General features: G+C 43.0%; 1 protein-coding gene and 1 long non-coding RNA gene across 8 annotated transcripts in view; one reads left to right on the top strand and one right to left on the bottom strand.

Moving 5' to 3' along the window:
- NPNT (nephronectin) overlaps positions 1-5,390 on the top strand; it is a 55,192-nt gene extending 49,802 nt beyond the window's left edge. For all 5 annotated transcript variants that reach the window (XM_052775045.1, XM_052775030.1, XM_052775037.1 and 2 more), the window contains one exon: positions 2,555-5,390. In XM_052775045.1, the coding sequence (XP_052631005.1) occupies positions 2,555-2,650 (96 nt within the window). In that variant the 3' untranslated portion in view covers positions 2,651-5,390. The remainder of the gene's footprint in view (positions 1-2,554) is intronic.
- LOC128135977 (uncharacterized) overlaps positions 3-20,987 on the bottom strand; it is a 36,743-nt gene continuing 15,758 nt past the window's right edge. For 2 of the 3 annotated variants that reach the window (XR_008233236.1, XR_008233237.1), the window contains 6 exons: positions 7,853-7,958; positions 7,487-7,625; positions 6,099-6,206; positions 4,926-5,171; positions 3,486-3,684; positions 3-2,353 (listed from right to left, as the gene is read on the bottom strand). This is a non-coding gene — a long non-coding RNA (uncharacterized LOC128135977). Of the gene's footprint in view, positions 2,354-3,485; positions 3,685-4,925; positions 5,172-6,098; positions 6,207-7,486; positions 7,626-7,852; positions 7,959-9,029; positions 9,108-20,987 lie in introns of those variants that run through there. The other variant, XR_008233238.1, reaches the window with a different exon arrangement.

Below are 20,987 nucleotides of genomic sequence, written 5' to 3'. Positions count from 1 at the left end.
CCTTTTGATTTTTTGTACGAGAAGCTGAAGACGCTTACATGGTGTAGCACTGGACTGTTTGTCTTCTGGGTCCAATTTCAGCCTGTGTTTTACTACTTTGATCCCTGCCAATGGAATCACATTAAAGATAAGAGAGTCATGCATTTTTTCAAATTAGTTTTATGCAAAAAAAAATTCCACCTACAGCAACAGATATATAGGAAACGACAAAATAGCCTGTACTGAGCTACCTTGTACAGCCCGTTTTAAGGAAATCACCATGTAGGAAAGAGTAGTCTAATGGACAATGGCATACTGTACATGGATTTCTAAAAAAAGCCTGTATCAAGGTTCCTCATGAACAATGCTTTAAATAACACAGTACCATGAAATAGGAAGAATCATCCCCTGTGGATTAGTAACTGGCTAAACCAGGGCAAAGATATTGCAAATAAGTCATTTTTGATAATGCAGGGAGGTTGCACGTGCAATCTCACGTGGTTTTATGCTCTTCAGTGTACCTGCAGCTGATCTGGCCAAGGAGGTAAATGATGACTTAACTACACCAATAACACAAAATGGTTTAGCGCAATCAAAAGAAGCTGTCTGAAGTGCCATGGAGAATCTTTTAATACCTGGAAATCTCAGAAACATTGGGTGATAAACTGATATCAAAAGCTCAGCATTTTTCTTCAACCTCTGCTTAGCTTTGAAGGTAGTTTCTATTTCAGATCTGAAGAAGGGGCTTGGGTGCTTCAGGGCCTATTTTGCTCTGACTTACATATCAGGGGGCCTAAAAAGCTCACACATCATAATGTTCATGGTGGGAGCAGGCTACAACACACACAATATATCGTTCTAAAATTAATATTAAGGCTGTAATTACCGCAGATAATTTTCTGAAAACTTTATCTCTGCAATAGTAACAAACATGCCTGACATTGTTAGCTGTAAGTCAATGTCAGACTGAGAATATGGAAATTTATAACAGGTGAACAATATATTTGCCACATTTTTACCCTTTTTTGCTAAGTTTAACACTTCTGGCAATCCTCAGGTCTGTCTCACCTGATAGAGCAGTTCATTTAAATAAGTGTCTATCACTAATACATTGTCTGGCAGAAAAGCAAATGAGTTTGAGAGACCCCAGACAAGACCAGTAGTTCCCCTTTGCACTGTCCCCTGCCTCTCTTGACCACCTCAGCAACAGCTGTCAGCATGGCTTGCCAACCATAACCGAGTGCTGGTCCACAGACCAGACCTGCCTCGTGGCACCTTACAGAACAGTCGAGTTTGGCATCTTTTCCAGCCAGCATGGGGAGCCTGGGCTGCTAACCTGAACCACTGTGACACTTATTCCAAGGATCAGGGAATGAGAGAAAGCTCTAGGTAAGCAAGGCCTGTGCCACAGAGAAATCAAGAGGAAATATGGAAGCTTTATTTTCTAGCTAATTAAAAACCAAAAGCAACTCAACACTATTGATTTTAGGGGGGGGCCTACTGGAACCCTGAGGAGAATATGGATGGAGAACAGAATCCTTCATCATGCTTTTTAATGAATTAGCTCTGTGTAAATTATTTTAAAGTACACCCAAAATCACTCATTTCTTAAAAAATAATTCAGTACATTCAACATAGAGTTTCTCTGACCTCTACCATTCCTACTCCTTATTTAAAAGTGTGCTTTCAGCAAGCATCCAAATTATTTTTAACTACACAGCTGAATTTCTGATCTATGAATCTGTATTAATTCTTTCCAGCTCAGTGATAACAGCAGACTCTTACAAAGTTTTGCTGCAGGCTTTGAATAATTTCTAAGCCATGGTCAAAAACACTGACTGTATTAAACAGTTCAGGCTTCTGAATCTACAGCAGTAGCACAGGTGAGCAGTACTGACTTAGGGGAAGCGTTTCTGAAAGTCAGCTGGCCATTCTGTATATCATCTCTGATTTATGCTCCAGTCCTTCTAGTCAAGCTTTGTATTTGTTGAATTTCTCCTACTCAGGCTAAATCTGGACTGCTAATGATCTGCATAAATCCATGCCCAAACTTCTGCTGCCATTTTGTGAGGAGCCAGTGCTTCTGTAGATTACCATGAGTCTGCAGGAGCCAAAATTTGTTAAAAGATGGGTGTTCCTAGTTCACACAGCTAAGGCAGCTGCAAGGTGCTTTAGCAATGGACAGCTCCTCTATTAGACAAGATTTTTCAGAACACAGAGGATTTTATGTGTTTGCCATGAGGGACAATGAAAAAGGCGCAGAGGTGATATGTAGGAAGTGCCTGAGATTCTCTTACATGGAGGTTCATCTCACTACAGCAGATGGTGCAACTGGAGCAACTCTGTCCTGAACTGCTGTTTTTTCACAAAGACCCTGCGAAAGGGAAGAAGGGAGAGGATCACAACAGAAAAAACAGCCATAATTCTGAGCAGAATAAATAGGTTTTTGTGAGTCAGTTACGATTGCCTCAGCTTTCTTATGCTTCTGCTTTCTTACTGTTGAGACCTCTCTCAACCAAAGCTTCTTTCATTTTACTTTATTTTTGCACTCAAATCATTCTATTTCTCTTCCCAGGTTATTTTCAAAGGCGAGAAAGGGAAAGGACGAACAGGGGATATTGGACTAGATGATGTGATCTTGAGGAGAGGACGCTGCTCTGAAGAGCATTAGCAAAGATAATGGACCAGCACAGTCATCTCCTCTAGCCCTTCCCATGCTATTCCTACCAAGCTTTGAAACAGAACCGCACGAAAAAAAAGAAAAAGTTGGAGATCTGCTAAGTGCAATCTCACTGAAATGTCACTTAAAAACATGGAGAGCATCTCCCAGGATTCAGGAACTCCAACCCTGTGCTGGTCATTTCTATTAATCCTCACCTCTAAATCATATTTGGTATGTAATAACTTTATCCCCTGTTAAGCCTGGTGAGTGCTCACACAAAGAGCACTTGTGAAAAAGGGAGAATTAATTACAAATGGTGGCAAAAGCAAGCTCCAGCTCAGAAAGGTTTAGTGTTAACTGATAGTCTTTGTCTTCCCATAGTGCTACTCTTTCATTGATGAGATTTGATAGGCAGTGGGATTGATCTAGCTTCAGAGTCACCTCAGATTAGTAGAAGCCTGGACGTGAACTTTGGCTTACTGCCATTGACCTTTGAAGAAGGGTTTGCTTCATATTAAATAGCATTTATTTTGGTATTGCATCTGTATTAACAAAAAGCAGTTATATAGAGTAGGCATTGCATCCTGTAATATTGCTACTGCTGTGTTTTGTGTATATGTGTATGGTTATTAACATATTTATGTTTTTAATATTTACAGACTCTAGTTGCAAGGTAATTGGCAGCTGTGCTTTCTTATTGTACAAGACAGGAGTTAAGCATATTCTTTGATCCTGCTGGTTGTGCTAATAGATACATTACCAGTCAGTTAATGGTGCTCATCGAAAAATGCTGTTGCAGTTTTTCATGTTGTAATATGCTGAAGGCAAAAGACCAAACGCTTACCTGATGTAAACTGGCATCTGACAATGCTGTACAAGTTTGCATTTAGCTCAGGAGCAAGCCCTAAAGGGCTCAGAGTCCTGCAAGAAACTCCTGGTTCAGCTGAAGACTGAGCAGCCTGGAGAAGATAATTATTTGCATCTTGTAAGACTGAGCCTGTTGACACTACCAGGAATGTTCCCTTCCCACAGGTGGCACAAGCCTACGTGTAAGCAAAAAGGGCAGCTGCATTAATGCTGTATGAACAATTCAGACCATGAAATGCCTTGAGTGATCTTTGTCAAATGTCCATATTCCATCCAACCCTTCTGTATATAATAAACATTTTATTCTTTAGAACTAGAACAACTATCAGCTCTAGCTGGAACTAAATATTTAAAAGAACTTTGGAGTAATTTTTTAGTTATGTATCATGCATGTGATGTGCAGTTTCCCGGGCAAATCTTCTGTTTGGTTTGGGATTTTTTAAGTGAGGAACATTTCATCATCGTTGCTGCTAACAATTTTAAATTTGACAAAGTAATTGTAACATTTCAGAAAATGACAAAAGAAAGATTGATAAAATGTTGTTAGTGGTGCAGCCTTAAAGCTTCAAAAATGTATATATAGAAGAAATAGGTCTCAGATCTTTTAAATACTTAAATACAATGTAAAATAATGTCAGCTTCATGTCATGTTATAAAACCATCATTAAAAAAAAATTCATGTTAAGCCTTGCACAAAGTCCACAGAGACACTGTTGCAAGACCATTAGAGGTCATATTCCAACTCCCTGTTTCTGAGAAAGTACTGTTTTGAAAATATTTTTCCAATTTGTCCCCTAGGACAAAGCACAGTATGCATAGCAGAAGTTTATTTGACCAAACAGACAATCTCTTGCAAAACTGTACCAACAAACATTTTGGAAAGGAAAAAAACAATGCATTTGTAAACATTTTAAACTGTTTAGCTTTAAATATGATCATGATCTTCTTTTTCTCTTGCGTTACTTTGTAATATGTCAGAAATATTTGTGAATAGTTGAAATACCTTGTCTGTATTTTAAAGTAATCAGTAAAGGAGGCGGTTACTTGCTACTAACTAGAAATCTTGTTTTCATTTCTGGATCAAAAGTCTCATTTTTATTACAATGAAATAAACGAACCAGAAGATGACAATGCAACCAAAGTGAAGTAGCTATCTATGCAAGCCTGAAAGAGTTTTTTGCCCCTTTACAAATGGCCCTTAGAACCCAGAATTTGAATGAATTCAGAAGGTAAACAGAAATAAGTACTCAGGTGACACGAGGAGGATTTGAGGTCTCTGTGTTTTATGAATGCATTTCATCCTTACAGTCAAACAAGTAACACCGTAAAGCCTTGTAAGAACCGAAGTCTCAGCTGAGTGGACATCGAGGTAGTCTGTGTGGCTCTGAAGGAGCTGCTATGGCTGTAAGTCACTCACCTCTGCAGCTGGTTGTGCCGTGACGCTGTATGGGTCTCCTTCTCTCAGCGTTTCTGAAGAGACGAGGCGAGGTCAGTCAGTGGTTCTGTTGTGACGATTCTTCTCCAGCTCTTGCTGCGCCCGCCCTTTCAGGCAGCTCCATGCAGCCACACACCTCAGCCAGGATGGAGCAATATGAGCCTCCAGAAAGAGATGAGTGTATAGCCTGAGGTCCTCCTATGAAGTAGGTTGTAACTGCCCTTCCTGCTGAGGGTTTAATAAATAGGTAACTGTGCCAAAAGAAATTCCAGCTTAAATACTTAGGCAAGCAGAAGAAATTGCACTAAATTAACGTGAAAACATTTATCAAATGTACCGTATAACCTCTTGCCAGCTTACAATTTATTGTTTTTAAAAGACATGTTAAACGGTTTTCCCCTAAAAAGATTGAAAATAAAGATTCTTCATAAATTACAGGTACCGTGACCAGTGGCAGTGTGATTACTGCATTTGCTGACATCAAAGCGAGTACAATGGAAGGGACTGATACAAGATTTGTTTCCAGGTTCCATGCTGTACAGTCACCTCACCTTTCATCAGAGCCGTGTCATTAAGTCACTAGTGAGTGCTTTCAATAAACCCCATTCATTCTGGAGAAAAGCTTCCCTAGGTTTCCTTCAATAAATTACCTTAGACTTGGAGGTCAAAATACTGGTTTTAATATAGTCGGAGATTACAATAACCACCCTAATAAAAGTCCAGTTAGTCATGAGAAGACAACCCTGAGCGGAAGAACGCTCATGACAGCAGCCTCCATCATCCTGCTCTGTATTCCTGGAGAAGAGATGCAACAGTAGCACCCGCCTCTAATCCCAGTGCCAGATCTCTCTCTCTATACCCCATTACAGGTTGTTCCTCCCTGAAAACAAGGCACACTAATTGTCACAAAGATTGCTAAAATCAGAGACTTTGGATCAAGCTATGCATTGCGACAGTCACCTTGAAACCTGTTCACTCTGCATTTAAAGATATGCAACAAGATAAACTGTAGCTGTCTGTCTTTAAAATTTTAATTGTGAATGTTAGGTTGTCAACTGAGGCCCAGTTAAATCCTATGCAATTTTTATTTATATAGATCTGGATCTCAAACACCAAATTATCAAAGTTTCCCTGGTAGTTAAAACACTTTCTTACCTGCTGTTTTATCCTGATGTCCTGTAGTCACACAAGTTTTTATGACTTCAGCTTTTCCACGCCAGTAAAAAAAATCGAGATGAGTGCTGCATTGGTGTAAACCTGCAACTTTAGAAAGAAGTAAGAGACATTTTAGTCGTAAGTTCCAGAAGCGGTTTGAAAGAACACAGAAACCTCCTCAAGCGTTGAAAGTTAATGCATTCCCAGAGCACACCTACTGCATCAAACTGACCTAGCGATAAGTGAGGAAATGCATTTTGAATGTGCATAATGCTTTATTTGGTTGAGAAGAAGATGCCAACGGACTGAAGGCCTTCAGGGGCCACAAAGACAACTTTAACAGTACGGACTGAAGCACCTATAGAGTTCAGACACCAGCTCCATGTAGGTTTTCAGGATTTTAAGTCAGTCCAAAATGAATCAAATCACATTCTAGCTGCTCTGCTCTTACCAATTCTCCTTGTGCACTTGTATGACCTCTTCCAAGCACAAACCCTGTTCCTTTGTTTTGAAACAAACTGTCCTCTAGACAGTACTCTTGCTGGTTCCTTTGGGCTGAGATAGCCCATTTTTTGAAAAATGAATGTTTTTTTTATTTTTTATTTCTCTCACTTCTTAAACTTGACAAACAGCCTGGGTAACATCACCGAGATCAGGATAGCTGATCCAATTACTGGATGCGAGTGCTCACTGGACTGTTGGTGTTAGGTTGCCTTTTTTGTCCTAAGAAATCTCTAATTTAACTCCAGAGAGCCAGATGGGATATCATGCTTACACATGCTTGATACATGTCAAAAGTATAGATCTATCCCGCATTTTCTTAATAACATGTCACACAACAAAGCAAAGTGGACCTGAATTTTCTGGATAAGACAGAAATAATTCCTCACTCTATAGATCAGGCACTCCATCATTAATTTTCCTCAGGTTGCTTCCCAATAGCTGTTAAGAATCAACCAATTCTTTCTTTACTCTTAGTAATATTTAACCTCATTCTGTACTACATTGGCAGATTTTTGCCACTTCACTGTTTTCCTGCAATCCAGCTATTAAAGCACTCCCCAGGAACAAGCCTCCATTGCCATCAAACCACTCTTCTACATCCCTAGAGCAAAAGGGCCATCTCTACAGCATCTCTGTACCCTATATACCAGGAAACATTATGTATAATTGCATATACTGTGCGCATGTGTGTGCACACGGATGCGTATTGCGCCCAATAGGCTGTGGGAAGTATTAAGTGTTTGAGCAAGGAAGCCAAGTATTTATCTAGCACACAGAATAAGGACGCTCCTCTCTCTGTGATACAGCCAAATCCTGCCTTCGTCTGACCACAAGGTACTACAGCACTTCTGTAATTTTTAACCTTCTACTTTATGACTTTTTACCTTTTGTTCAGGCCAGGAATCGTCCTCTTTCACACTCTTCTTCCAGGTTTTTCCTCATCATGCATTTCAACAGCCCATGTTCTCATTTCAGACTCTCATCCAGAATCCTTTTGATGTTCATTTTGAGTTTGGCAAACACCTGGAAAGACAAGGTACAGTGCGTATTCAGAGAATGATTTTACTGCATTTGCATGCAACACCAGTGCTAAAGTTTGGGATTGCCACTTACATGGGATTTCAGGGAGACACCATCATTGCTCTGGTACCACTGCTGCCCCAGCAGAAGGGTGGGGACCACATCACCTCTTCCCTTGCCTTTTGCCCCTGCCCCCACTTTAGGTCAAAAACTCAAAGAAATGGACTCACCACAAATTTTTTCCCCATCAGGATTGTCCAAGACAGAATTTCCCTATGCAGGAAGCAGGATTACTGCAGCATGCATACACTCCAGTTCAGTACCTGTGGCTTCTTACTGCAAACAACAAAAAAAAAAGCCTTTCAAAGAAAATTGGTTTCAAAAGAACAAAAGGACCGGACGTGTATCATAGTGAGTGCCCATCCTTCTCCTCTGCAAGGAAACTGGTAATGTTAAGCTTCCATATACAATGCAAAACCTCATGGGTCTGGTGGCATAGTCATGTAATACTCCACTTGGTTTAAGAAAGATTCTTCTTTCTCAGTTTGTAATAATATCAACTTAACAGAAATTAAGTCTCCATGAACTCCACAGAGGCCACTGCTTTATTAGTCAATTAAACATGCCTGGGACTGTCCTCCATCCCTGAGGTTAGATAACACATAATACCTGTATCCGTACTATTAAATCTATATCCATGCATCCATACTATTAAATCCCCTTCTCCCCAACAGGGTGTTGATGCGCACTCTATCTGTGAACAGCTGATGCCAGGGTGAGCTGGCTGCCAGCCATACCAGGAGCTGTTTGGAGCAGAGCTGGCTGGTGAGGGCTGATGCTGTGCCAGCGTTTGCTGGGAGAGCTGGAGCCCATGGGGCTCAATGTCGCTGCAGGTCCTGACTCCCCAGAACGGCACCCGCAGAAACAGCCTCAAACCTACCCAGGCACAGCCCCGCCTTGCAAGTCCTGATTTAAGCCATGACAGGTGTGCCCTGTGCACTGTAGGCAGGTGAAGAGAGTGCTTTCTGAGGACACAGCAGCATGACATGAATAGTAAAACACATCCTTTCCTTCAGAAATGCTCTGCCAATCCCCTGATGCAAATGCACACAGTTTGCCTCTCAGCTTGCACAACTGGCCTGCTTTGTGGCTGCTTTGTGAAAAGTACTTTGCAGAGCTACATATACAACAGAGCCAGCAAACAAGAAACCAGTCATCAAAAGCCAGAGCTAGGGCAGGTGTCATCAAAGCAAGAGGAGTGAGCACAGGGGAGAGGGAGAGGTTGCTGTCCCCCCCTGCCCCATGCACTACCTCTTTCTACACAGACACCACCGATGCTGAAATGCAGCTGTGTGACAGTCTCACAAAAATCCCTATGAATAAAATCCCAAGGATGCTCATACCTACCACCCTCACACCAAGGTCCGGTCCCTAGCAAGAGTTGTGACTGGTGTCCTCAAATGTGATCACACCTTCTTGTACCCCTGGGAAAAAACACTGACCATGGCTACAACCCCTCAGGTCCTGCAAGCTCGTGAAATCAACAGGGGGACAGACAGCTGTGTTTCTTGGTGCTCTTGGCCCACACAGCAGTCTGATGTGGAAGAAGAAGGAAGAGTTGCCCTTGGTCCCCCTCCTGCTGCAGGCCTCAAACGGTGCCTTGTCAGCCTTCCCCGTTGTGCCACATTCCCAATCCACAGAGGAAGCACAATGGGAAGCCCCACCAACACTCCCGCTGGGAAAGCTGCACAGTCGACTCCTAAAACACATTTTCCTCAGAGCCTCTGTCTCAGGTTGTCACACAGCTGCTCCACAGTGGTTCTGCCAAAAAAAAAGGGAACCACTGCCAATTTAAAGTATGTTTTTACATGATTTTATTCCCAGATGAGCACAATAATACACATGTAGAACAAATGCCCAGAGAAAAAAGATAAGCAGCCAAAAGTATACCTTGATATGTGATCAGTAACAGATCAAAGGCAACATCCAAATTTTAAATTAAGAAAAAAAATGCTGGCTGACTTAAAAGAACAAGCCTCTTGCCTATCATTTTGCTCCAGCAAATGTTGGAACTTACTCATTGGATCTTAATACCATTATTTTGGGATGCCAAGTGCAAGTAAACTTTCTTCCCTTTTCCCAGACCTTTCCATCTAGATACAAATACTGAGTGGCACAGTGAAATGCACTCTCACATCCCTGGCTTCAGGTCTAGCACAAGAGCTCCTCATCTGGGAGCTCATACGATGTATGCCACCTCAGCTGGTGATGACAACACCTCAGCAAAGACCATCTTGACATCCAGCCTGATATGAGTAGAGAACTAAACCCAAATAAGCACTGAGCAGTGCCAGTAATGCTTTCAAATGAGGAAAATAACTGGAAGACTGTCTAAGGCAAGAAATTTGATTAGTAGGATTCAGAAGAGCACCCAAGAGAGACACTTTGACTTCCATCCCTCTCAAGTTCTGAGTTAGCTCAGGAAATGTCATCTTACCTCAGTTTCTTGGACCAGCTGGAGGACAGGAGAAGTTGTGATCCCATAGGGCTTTTCAAGGTTTCCATGCCCAGACGGGATGTTTAGTGTTCTCAGATACCAAATACATGATTCTCTTTACAGTCTAGAGGATCCCTTTAGTCATTGTGGCTTGGAGTGTATGAACAGGGCTCGAAGACACTGAAACTGCTCACTAATATTAAACGCCACAACTCTATAGCGTACAACAATTTACACAGAAACCAGGCACCTTTATTGCATAGTTAGAAGTGTCATTAAACCGTGAGCAATTCAGTTACCCTCCTGTCGTATGCCACTGATTTTATCCTGCTTATAAAAAGATACTTTAATTGGCTGAACTCCATTACTGAAGCAGATTGCTAAAAGCGAGTTATGTTTAATTACCCACAAGGTACATCAGGCAGTTTTGTGGGGTGTTAGGAGACCTCAGCACTCTGGCAGCTTGGCTGTGTATTAGCAAGCAGCCCTGGCACATTCACACGCTCGCTGGGAAACTCACTGTGAGCTACTCTGCCAGCTTTTATTGGAGTAATTTGCCAAATAAACAAATACGGGACTGCGGCTTGAAAAAAATATTTAATTAATATGAAAAACAGGCAGAGAAAGTACATCATACATCAAGTATATAGCCTTCATCACCTTTATAGCCTTTGATCCACTTACATAGGTGGTTAGAGGGCTAGACAAAAATTGTAAGGGTTCAAATACGGCTTGGCCACAGAGCTCCCGTCCGCTGGCCTCTCACTCAGGCTCTTTGTAACACTGTTCCTCATCTTCTACTCAGCCACCCACCTCAGGGTGTCTCGCAGGACACCACTTAGCCCAAAGACTGTGTTTGGCATTGCAGCAACACACAAATGATGACTAACCCTCCGCAGCTGGCTGGGACCACATGGTCCCTAACACATGCAACTCTCTTCATTTTTCTCTCAAGTTTTGTCAGATGTATGAGCTGTGCTACTAAAGACATTGGGCAAATTCAAACTTTCATGTTCCTTGATGAAGGTAAGGAAGAGATTTTCCTTCCCTGACATGCAAGTCTGCTTCCTTCCCAATGAGGGACCCTCAGCAGAGGAGACCCATTCAGTACCACCCTCTGCACTAGCTGCTCTGACCGAAATCCCCTGCGTACTGCAAGTAGCGCGTAGGTAGAAAACCGCACAAAAAACCCAAATAAGGCAACATCCTGAGCATGCGGCAAATGGATCTGAACTATAATCCTTCAAGAGGCACCTATGGGTGAAACTACAGGAGGCACAAATGGGGAATGCAAGGAATCCTGCAACTGCACTCACCAGCATGGCAGTGCAAAACAACTCGGCTCCATTCCTGGCCCTGAAATGCACTGACACACACTTCAACTGGTGAGTTTTCCAATGGTCGGTCTGCCTGGGACAGCCCGGGAACACAGCATCTCCAAACCATGTGAGGCTGCCAATAGTGACCGCAAGGCAACCTTGCGACATGAAAATAATACATGAGGGGGATTTTCAAACCTTGCTATTAAAAATATCCGTGGAACGATAGCTGTGTCCCAACACTCAATACGGACAACCCATGCTTCACGTCTCAGTGACGGGGCAACAACTCCCTTAGGGGATGTGTACAGACTGTACAAACAAGCTCTAGCCTTTGATGACCGCACTTTTGGGAATACAAACCTCTTGCACTCATAAGGGAACTGTACAGAGCTGTAGCAGAACAGGCACAGGCTGCTCCAGTGGTATCAGGCTTCACCCACCGGCCTTTCAGCCAAGGGGTGAAGCTGCCCGGGAGCTCCCTAAACATGTTCAAGGGACCAGCAGGAATTTTCTCTGTGCACCTCTCCACACCCTTATTTATACTGCTGTAAGGTGAGTAAACTCACCCACGTGGCAGATAACAGAAGTAGGCAAATACTTATATCGTGCACCTAAAGGTAGATAAACGCCATTTACTTGAACCTACTCGCGTATCCTACTGCTACACACTGTCCTCTTGACACACAACCACAGCACACAGGTCAACTAGCCTAACCGGCAATAGCAGTTAGTTAAAAGCAGCAGCACAATTAAAAGCCTCCATTATCCAGCATTATTGAAGGGAGAAAGCTTACAAACAAGTTTAATTTGTCTGTAACTTCCAGAAGCCTGGACCTCTGACTTGGCCCTTTTGCCACCGCCACAGTCAGGTGAGGCACGCTGAAGCTGTTTTGGACCCATCTGCCATTGGCTTCTGTGGCACAAGATCAGGTCCTTCGTTAATACCATACAAAATACCTTGCTTCTCATTATAATGAATCCTCTCAGCTGCTCAGAGAAACACATCTGACTTTCTCTCCTGAAGGAGTTGCTGAGCAGGGCATCTAGAATGCCACTGTGCACAAAGCAGAGAAAACCAAAAAAACATTACAAAGGAACTTGGGCAGCCATGAGACAAGCAAGCAGATCAGATACTGATGAAATCACTGTGCTCCTTGAGCTGTTTATACGTGATTTATCTCAGTTGCTAGTTAATTTTTAACAGGCATTTCCCCCGTCCCTTGCCAAGCAGTTGGCAAACTCACTGCAGAAGAGCCGCATGTGCTCCAGTAACAAATATCCAAGCAGCGTTTCAAAGCAGATACAGTAAATGGAGTTCTTACTCCAAGTAAGAACTGTTGTTTAAAATCCTATTTCTCCTGTACCTGAAAACAAACAAATTTCTTTTTGCCCACATCAAAGAACTGAAACACAACATTCCTCCCTTCTTCACCATATTCTGCTTTGTGCTACAGTTTTTCTTCTTCCTACCTAGGTACTGCATGTCATACCTATCTCCTATGCAGAGCACTCTACAAGAATCCAAAGTGGATTCTTTCATTAAACAGCTACCAGCATTCAAAGTCTTTTACAAAATGCATTTGCACCAACACTAAACCAGGGCAACATCAGGGCAAGACAAAGGGAGAGCTCTTTGCAGCCTCACATTTCAGCACATTACGGTTTTGCTGCAGAGCTTCCAGCCCACAGTGACACCAACCTGTCAAAAGCTCTTCAACAGACCTACCAGCAGTTTTATAAGCACTACACTTGAAGTACTGGCACTCTCACCTGCAAAATGCAAACCCTCAAACCACCTCCTCTGGTTCCAGACATTACAACCCTCTGGGCTGGTGGAGAAGTTGGGTTGCCCCAATTAGTCCCAGCTGAGGGCTCTACTCCCTGGGCAGAATGCAAAGGCAATACCCACCACCCAGCCGGGGCCCCTGCAGCTAATGGTGCTCTTGCACCAGGGGACCTGGTGCCAAGCCAACACCACTCCAGACAGGCCCTAGATCTGCTGTTTTCCCCCAGTGGGATAAACCAGCACGGGCACAGCCTGTGTTAATGCAGCTGCGCTGCCCTGTTACGCAGCTGTGTGCTGTCTCTGCACAGCATGAGGGCAGGCAGCCGTGGGCATCACAACACCCACACACCTCGCCACAGTGGGGTTTCTAAGTCCTGGCAGGGCCCAATCCTGCCGCCACTGCCCCTGGCTTCAGTTAAGGCTGGATCAAGCTCCTGGTGTGAACAGATTCAAACCAAGTCTCTTCAAATCAAACTGGAAAAAGCCCCATTTGCCTCTGAGCCTTTGTGGTTGGGCAATCCACAAAGAACAACCACCTGAATTTATACAGCCTATCAAGCCTGCACTACCCAACCCATGGTGTGATGGCAGCCCTAGCAGCCGGCATGCTGACAGACACCATCAACTGACAGCAGGAGAGCAAGCACTGGCATTGCTTCTAAGCATAACCAAATCTTGAATTAAGCAGCAAGTGGCTACAGACTGTGAATTCAGAACTGGAGTATTTCTTTATCTTGTCCACAGTAAGTGTGTGCGTGTGCTTCGGAGCTGGATGCACCCACTGTGGCACACCATGTGGGGGTACAGCTCCCCATCCTCTGCACAGGTTGCTTCCTCTCCTACCTTTTCCACCTCCTCCTCACACCACTCTCAAAGTTTCCCAGCTGCACTTTTTCTCTTACTCTCCAGTTTGTTCCAGGAGCCCAACTTTTTTCTCTCCATCTTCCAGTTCTGTGTTGCTGCTGTGGTTTTGAGCTTTTGATGAAAAACAGGCTATCAAAGCCTTTATCCTCAGCTGCATACTTTTAAGTTTAGGCCCCTGTCTACCAGGAAGATTCACGTTAGGTATAAAGCACTGCACCTGGCAGTGTTTGCCAGATCCTGCCCAACCTATAATAAAGTTTCTTTGCCGCAGGACCTGCTGAACCCAAAGACTGTTTTCTCTGGCACGAGAGGCCAATTTAGTCCTCAAGATAAATATTAAGCAAACAGGATTTTTTTTACTTTAGGAACTAAGAAGCCAGAACTTTTTCCTGCAACCACAGTCACACCGCTTATGCCTGCAACACTGAGCTGTTTTAAAAAAATTAATTCCTGTGGTATTTTCCTAATAGCCATAAAGCAGCGGGGCATTCTGTCAGACACACGTTGCTATTATTACTCTGCCTATGCCTCGTGACTATGACCTTCCAAATTCAGAAAGATTAGCCAGCTGTCAAAAGAAAAAAAAAATTAAATTCTTCTCTTTGTAACCCTTCCTCTATCACTTGTTTTCCCTGGGCAGCAGCTCAGACCTGGCAGGGAACCACCTTTTAGTTCCTGCCGTAAGACTCCATCACATCTTGGAAATGTCCAAGTCCTGAGTGTTGCAACTTGAACCTTCTGCATCCTAAAAAAAGAAAAGAAAAACTTGTACTCTTGCCAATGTTTCAACAAGCAAAAACAGTGAACCAAAACCCAAGTGAAGTACTGTTGCCCATCCATGTAATAACAACACTTTCTATACCTGAAAAAATAACATTAGTAACTTGAAACAACCAAGGGGCACCGACATCAGCCATTCCAACAATCATACTGTTCCCTTCATCTCAGCAGATGACAGGTAAATTGAGTTTGTAACACTGCTAGTAATTCTAATAAAAGTATGAAGTCCATGGCAAATTATGATACAGACCCGTATCAGCTCAGGGACCTCTTGGTAAAATAGCATTCAGAGACACAGAGCAGTTAGCCGTTTCTCTCCTCTGTACTTGTTCCCTCATTTAAAATACATAACATTTTTTCTAAGACTATGTAAAGATAAACAAAGATTAAAATTACGGCAACTATCTCCTTCCCCTGATTTCATTGTCTGAACCCTCATTAAACTCCTCAGTAAGCAAGGTCAGATCCCATCTATTTTCTATTCATACATACAATTTATCTCTGCTTGCCCACGGTCTGTGCCTGGGGAGAGCACTCCCAAGCAATCAGCCTTTCACTCCCAGCTCCTGACCCCATTTCTTTTCTCCCGTCCTTTTACATTTTCCAGCCTTCTGGCCATCTCCTAATGGCGAAATCAGCTTTTTGCTGCCTGAGCCAAGAGAAGAGGCAGTGGCAAATGCCCTTGTGAAGAACTTGCCTCTTGCCATGTTTTCTACCTGCCGGAGCAAGTCTGCAGCCATCTGTCCTCCTCGCCCTAACCCGCTCTGTGGCTGCTGCCCTCAGCAACGCTTGTAAGGTCACAAGAAGTGGCAAGCTCCGGAGCAACCCCTCGCGGCTCTGGTTTGCATCTTGTCACACTCCCCCTGCTACTGCAAATGCACCCTGAGCCAAAAATCTCTTTCAAGCCAAAACTTAACTTACTGATGCACAATGAGCCCAGCAAGAGGTAACAGTGGATTTTGAAATGTAAAAAATTTCCCCTGCACGTTAATGCTCTTTTCCCTCTACTTGATGAGTCCATCTTCAAACTCTGTCCTAAAGAAGTGTTGAAAATAAGATAGCGTGAGACACATGCATGTCAGAGCTTCACCCATTGGCACAGCCCATCTGAGCCACCTCCCTCCTGACTTCAGAGATGCAGGACTAAGCTTAGTGTTACCATACATTTACATAAATTCAGCTGATAAAAGTTATAATAAAGGTTTTAGTTCAAATGGTGCTGTGCTGTTTTTATATCAGCTGATTTTCCAGCCCATGAGTTCCAGCATCATTCATTTACTCAGAAATAATATTTAATTCTCATGTATGTCAGAATCACAAAATTTACTTTGCTTCTTCCACATCAAACTTAAGGAAAAAATAGGTGATGGGTTGCAGAGCTCTCTAAAGCTGAACACTAATAATTGCTGGATGAGAAAACAACAAACAAAAAGTTATCAACCACTTCTGGCTAATTTCAGAGAGCAAAAGGGAAGGACTTCATTCAACAAAAAAAGAGCAAAATCCCAAAAGAAAAAAGTAAGCATTTTTTCCCTCAAGTCAATATTGCTTACAATAATTCCAGTGGTTTATCTACATTTCGAGACTCATTATTTGTTCTCCCAGACATTGGAAATAAAAAATAAAATCAACTTTTGCCCCCCTCTGAACAAGCTACAGTGAAATGCAACAGATGACAAGCTGAACATGTCTCTAACAGGAGGCCAATTCCAATACTGCACCTTTATTTATATAGGAGGAACAGCACATATATAGAGATATTTTTAATATACGTATCACATATATATATATATATATATAAGGCCTATTTATGCATTCAGGTAAAAGGCGTAACAAGAATTGCTTGGGAAGTGCTGCCAATGCTGGTTGGTGCTGGGAAGGCAGGACCTCCCGAACCCCTCCCTGGGGCTTACCGGGGGAGCGGGCGCTACTTAAGAAGGAACAACCTCCCCTAGTGCCAGTTTTTTTCCCCCATTTCACAGCTGCAAATCCTCAGCAGTGTGTCAGGCTCTGCTTGTTATAACAAAAGCCTTCAGTCTCCCGACATTTTAAAAGGGTTCAAAGAAACATAACATCAGCTAGTTAAAAATACCACGTGGAGCGTGTATACACACCCACCTCACTCTAAGCCAAAATCACGCAGAGCAAAGTTTGTACAGCCTACCTAATAGCTCATCCTGCCTATCCCCTCTCTCCTGCAGGACTCCTCCGAAACAGGATCTGCTCTGTTGCCTTGCCTGGTGTGCTTCGAAAGCCCCAGGTGACCCCCTTTTTGCAGCACGCATGCAGGCTGTACCCCTGTGTACGCCCATACTGTGCCTGGCACAAAGAGGCTCTGAGCCGAGCTGGGCACCTCCAGCTGGTACCCAAAGTAAACGGATCGCTGGATTGCTCACGCTGCAGTACCTTTCCTGACCTTCAGCCAGAGTTTTTGCTTCAGCTAATTTGAAATTCCTCCTCTTGTGAGACTCCCAAAATGCCTTTGTACAGTTCAGGTTGTGTCTTAATCACCTGGCCAAACCTAAGTCCTGCAGCTCTTTTGATCTTTCCTGGTTAATCAAACTTCTTGGTCGCTTTGCCATTTTTGATACTGCTCTTGGGATTCCTCTCACGTACAGTGATCTCCTCCTACTTCAGACAGCTGCAGAGAGCCAGGCAGCACGATAACTGCAGACAGCAGCGCGTTCCCACAGCTCACACTAATAAGACCAGCGCAATGCTCAGACAGGGCTCACCAGTGGAGCACAAGAGCCCGTGCTGAGCTCCCTCTTGCTAGTGCTAGACTGCTTTTGAAATTGCAGTAAGGTAAGGTCTGTCCACACCATGTTGCAGCGTGGTCGCACCGTTTTATTACCCAATCCGTTCCCAAACATCAGTTCACAGTCATCTGCATGCTTTGTTCATGGCACAGACAATACCTCCCTGCAACTGCTTCTGCAGCAACTTTAAATGTCTGAGGGCTTAAGTGCACCCAAAGCCTGCTGCCAAGCCATTCGGTTACAGCCCTTGCTCTCCTTTCAGTCCATCATCAATTTCCCACAGCCTCAGGGAATCAGAGGCAGGGACCACTATGGAGAGAAGAAAAAATGATCAAAAACCAAAGGGCAAATAACAACATCCAAGGTAACGCAGGTAAACCACCACCACCAGTATTCTGGTTCTTTGGTGGGCAAATTCCACATGTCCCAAATTTTCCCTAACGCTGAACCATTACCAGTGGCATTTTATATTAAAAAATAATGTAAACTATGCCACCAATCCTACTGTATAACATAACAGGAGGTTACAGACTTTGCAGTGAGTAGCCAGGCAACGAGGCTTCCTGCATGACAGTTCCATGGTATTTTGTCACTGTGCCAAAGCCTGACAGCAGCCCTGGATTACTGCCTCTTAGCAGTGCCTCTAGGTTGCTCTTCCTACCACATGGTTCATCACTGTCTTACTGTTAGCATCAGCACACCCTGAATGCCAAATGCCAAGTTTCGGGTCAGTGTGTGTTTCATGCTACCCTTGTGTTGATGCAAAAGTGATGCCGCAAAGCAGCAGGAGAGAAGGCATTGGGCTCTCAGACTAGAAGACATCTAAAGAATTGATGGAGAAAATCCTGTGCCACTGTAACAGAAAGATTGCTTTTGGAAAGCCAATAGTGCCCAAATAGGTCATGCTATAATAATTAATAAACTTTTATACTGTGCCATAGTGATCCATGAGAGATCTTACGCTAGATGCTGTACAAACAGGGAGATTTCTATTCAGGGAAATCCCACCTCTTATGTCATTTGCTTAAACAGACAAAAACCCTGAAATGGTGTTTTCATCTCTTCTTTAGGATATTTTTCATCTGAACAGATTCTTTCAGAAAAAGAGTGTTGTATAAAAAAAATGACTTAACCCTTGCAATACTCTCCTGACAGTGGTATGGTGCAATCACCGAGAAGAAACTTGCCTTTCAGATGAATTCAGCATAGCCTGCTGACAGCACTTAAGGCATTGCTCTCTTCATTCAGCATTATAAAATTAATTGTCTCTTGAGTGTAAGAGTTTCATTTCAGGTTCTGCCAAGGCTAATAGGCAGGATAAATACTCTCCTCACTCATGGCCTAGTGGGAGCTCTCTTAAGCACCTCAAGTTTGCTATGTAATACCTAGGGAAACATGACAGTCAACATCTTATATGCTAAGTTATGTCAGACTTCAGAATGCAAGCAGGATTTTACTTCAGCTACTCTGTTCTTACCCCCCTCTGATACTGAAAAGAAGTGATCCTCTGTAAATCTGAGATACTTTAACTCACAACACTAGAAAAAAGAAATCAGTATTTCTTATAGGGATTGTTATGAACAAAGCTTTAGCTGAACAAGAGCTGTCACACCAACCTCCTCCATGAGAAGTGCCAGGAACTGGGTGGGAGGTTGGGGAGAGAGGGAACACCACCACCATGATACCGGCCCCAAAACAGAGACAGATCCATTTTAATAATTTTTTCCCTCAGAATACCTTCCCCAAGAATCACTTTTTTCCCCTTAAAAATTGATATATCTTTAATAACAACATTAGCAGTATTTATTTTTGTTACCACTTTGCCAATGATCTGGGCTACTTTGAACAGTTAATCTTTTCTCCAAATGAACCCATAAGTTTTCATAATGGCTGGCCTGGAATGAATATGTGCCCTGATAAAGTGCAATGACATTTTGCTAAAATGTAACTACTGTATATTTTATTTGGCAAAAAGGTGGAATCTTCTTCTGGAATTTGTTTATAATTCAGAAGTCTACATAGTCCTCAAAATGTCTTGGTTACTCAATGAAGTTCGTAATGAAAGAGATGCCATTCACAGAAATAATTTGTTAAGCCCAGAGCCGAAAATTCATACCCGAGGACACACACCTACACATGCATGAAAAGATGGTGTGAGTTTATCTTGGCTGGACTTTATCTGTAGAGTTTGTGTCAATCTGCAGTTTCACTGTCAGTAGAGCTACTGCTGTCTGCACTACGAAGCTAGAACAGACTATTAATTAAGCCTAGTTAACTCCGAATCCTGCCCCCAATGTGTCCAATAAACCTCCAGACAGTTAAGGAAAAAACGCCCATTTTCATTTTCAGCAAGAATATGTGCTATTGAGACTTGTCAGAATGCTGACATCTAAATACGCTTCATGAACTTCTGAGTTTTGACTGCTTCGCTGTATTTCCTGAATGCATTATGCCTGCAATTTTCCCCCTCTGAATCACACAGCTCATCTGTGTCAAAATAAATTTATCACCTATTAATTTCCATTCTTCTGCTGAGTTATTCCACACCTTCAGCAGACAAGGGCAATGCAATGGCAGGGCATCAGGTTGCTAATCTAACATCACAGAGGAGGTTACAGCATTTCCCCCCTCTGCAGCGTGCACACTTTGCACTCTTCTGACTGTAGGTTTCTGACAAAATATAAACCAGGTATCTTTTTCCACTTTGAGAGCGCTCTTCCCTGAGTTCACAGACTTGGGTGTCTACTTTAACTCTTTCAATTTAAAGAGAGATACAGCAGAACAAGAAAAACTGCAACTGATGAAGGCATTTTCCCAAAAAACATTTCACAGGGAAGTTAAACCTTACACAGCAGTGGTACAGCTAGCTAGAGCTCTGCTTCTTGACCATCCATGTCAAAAATTAAAAAGTAAGACGCTTTCTACTGTGGAGTAACTCAATCTCTCACAGGAAAGGCTCTCCATTTGATTAAAACCACTGCACCCTGTCTCTCAGCCAAATTAAACTCAGTTTTGCTTTAACTGTAATTCTGCTTTCTGATGCCTCCTTGTTACAATCAGAGCAGGTGTATTTTTCCACGAGAAAGCACTGGCACAACTGCAAAGGAAATGTACTTATATCACGCTTCCACCCTAATGCCCAATTAAAGCAAAAGCTGAATAAATTAATTGTTTTCATGTTTGGGAAATCAGATGGTCAGCACCAGCTCTCTCCCATCCGAATGTCATTTGACACTGCTGCCGCTCGCCAGCGGGAAGCATGGCTGCCCGCTGAATGCTGCTCTGTCAGCATGGCACTGCAGCCTCTCATTCAGAAGACGTTAATTTAATTAAGAATATTTTAAAACAGACAAAAGG

This window comes from Harpia harpyja, chromosome 2 (assembly GCF_026419915.1).
Source record: "Harpia harpyja isolate bHarHar1 chromosome 2, bHarHar1 primary haplotype, whole genome shotgun sequence".
In the NCBI taxonomy this organism is placed as follows: Eukaryota; Metazoa; Chordata; class Aves; order Accipitriformes; family Accipitridae; genus Harpia; species Harpia harpyja.
The sequence above is the reverse complement of the archived record's forward strand: the minus strand, read 5'-3'. Positions and strand labels throughout refer to the sequence as shown.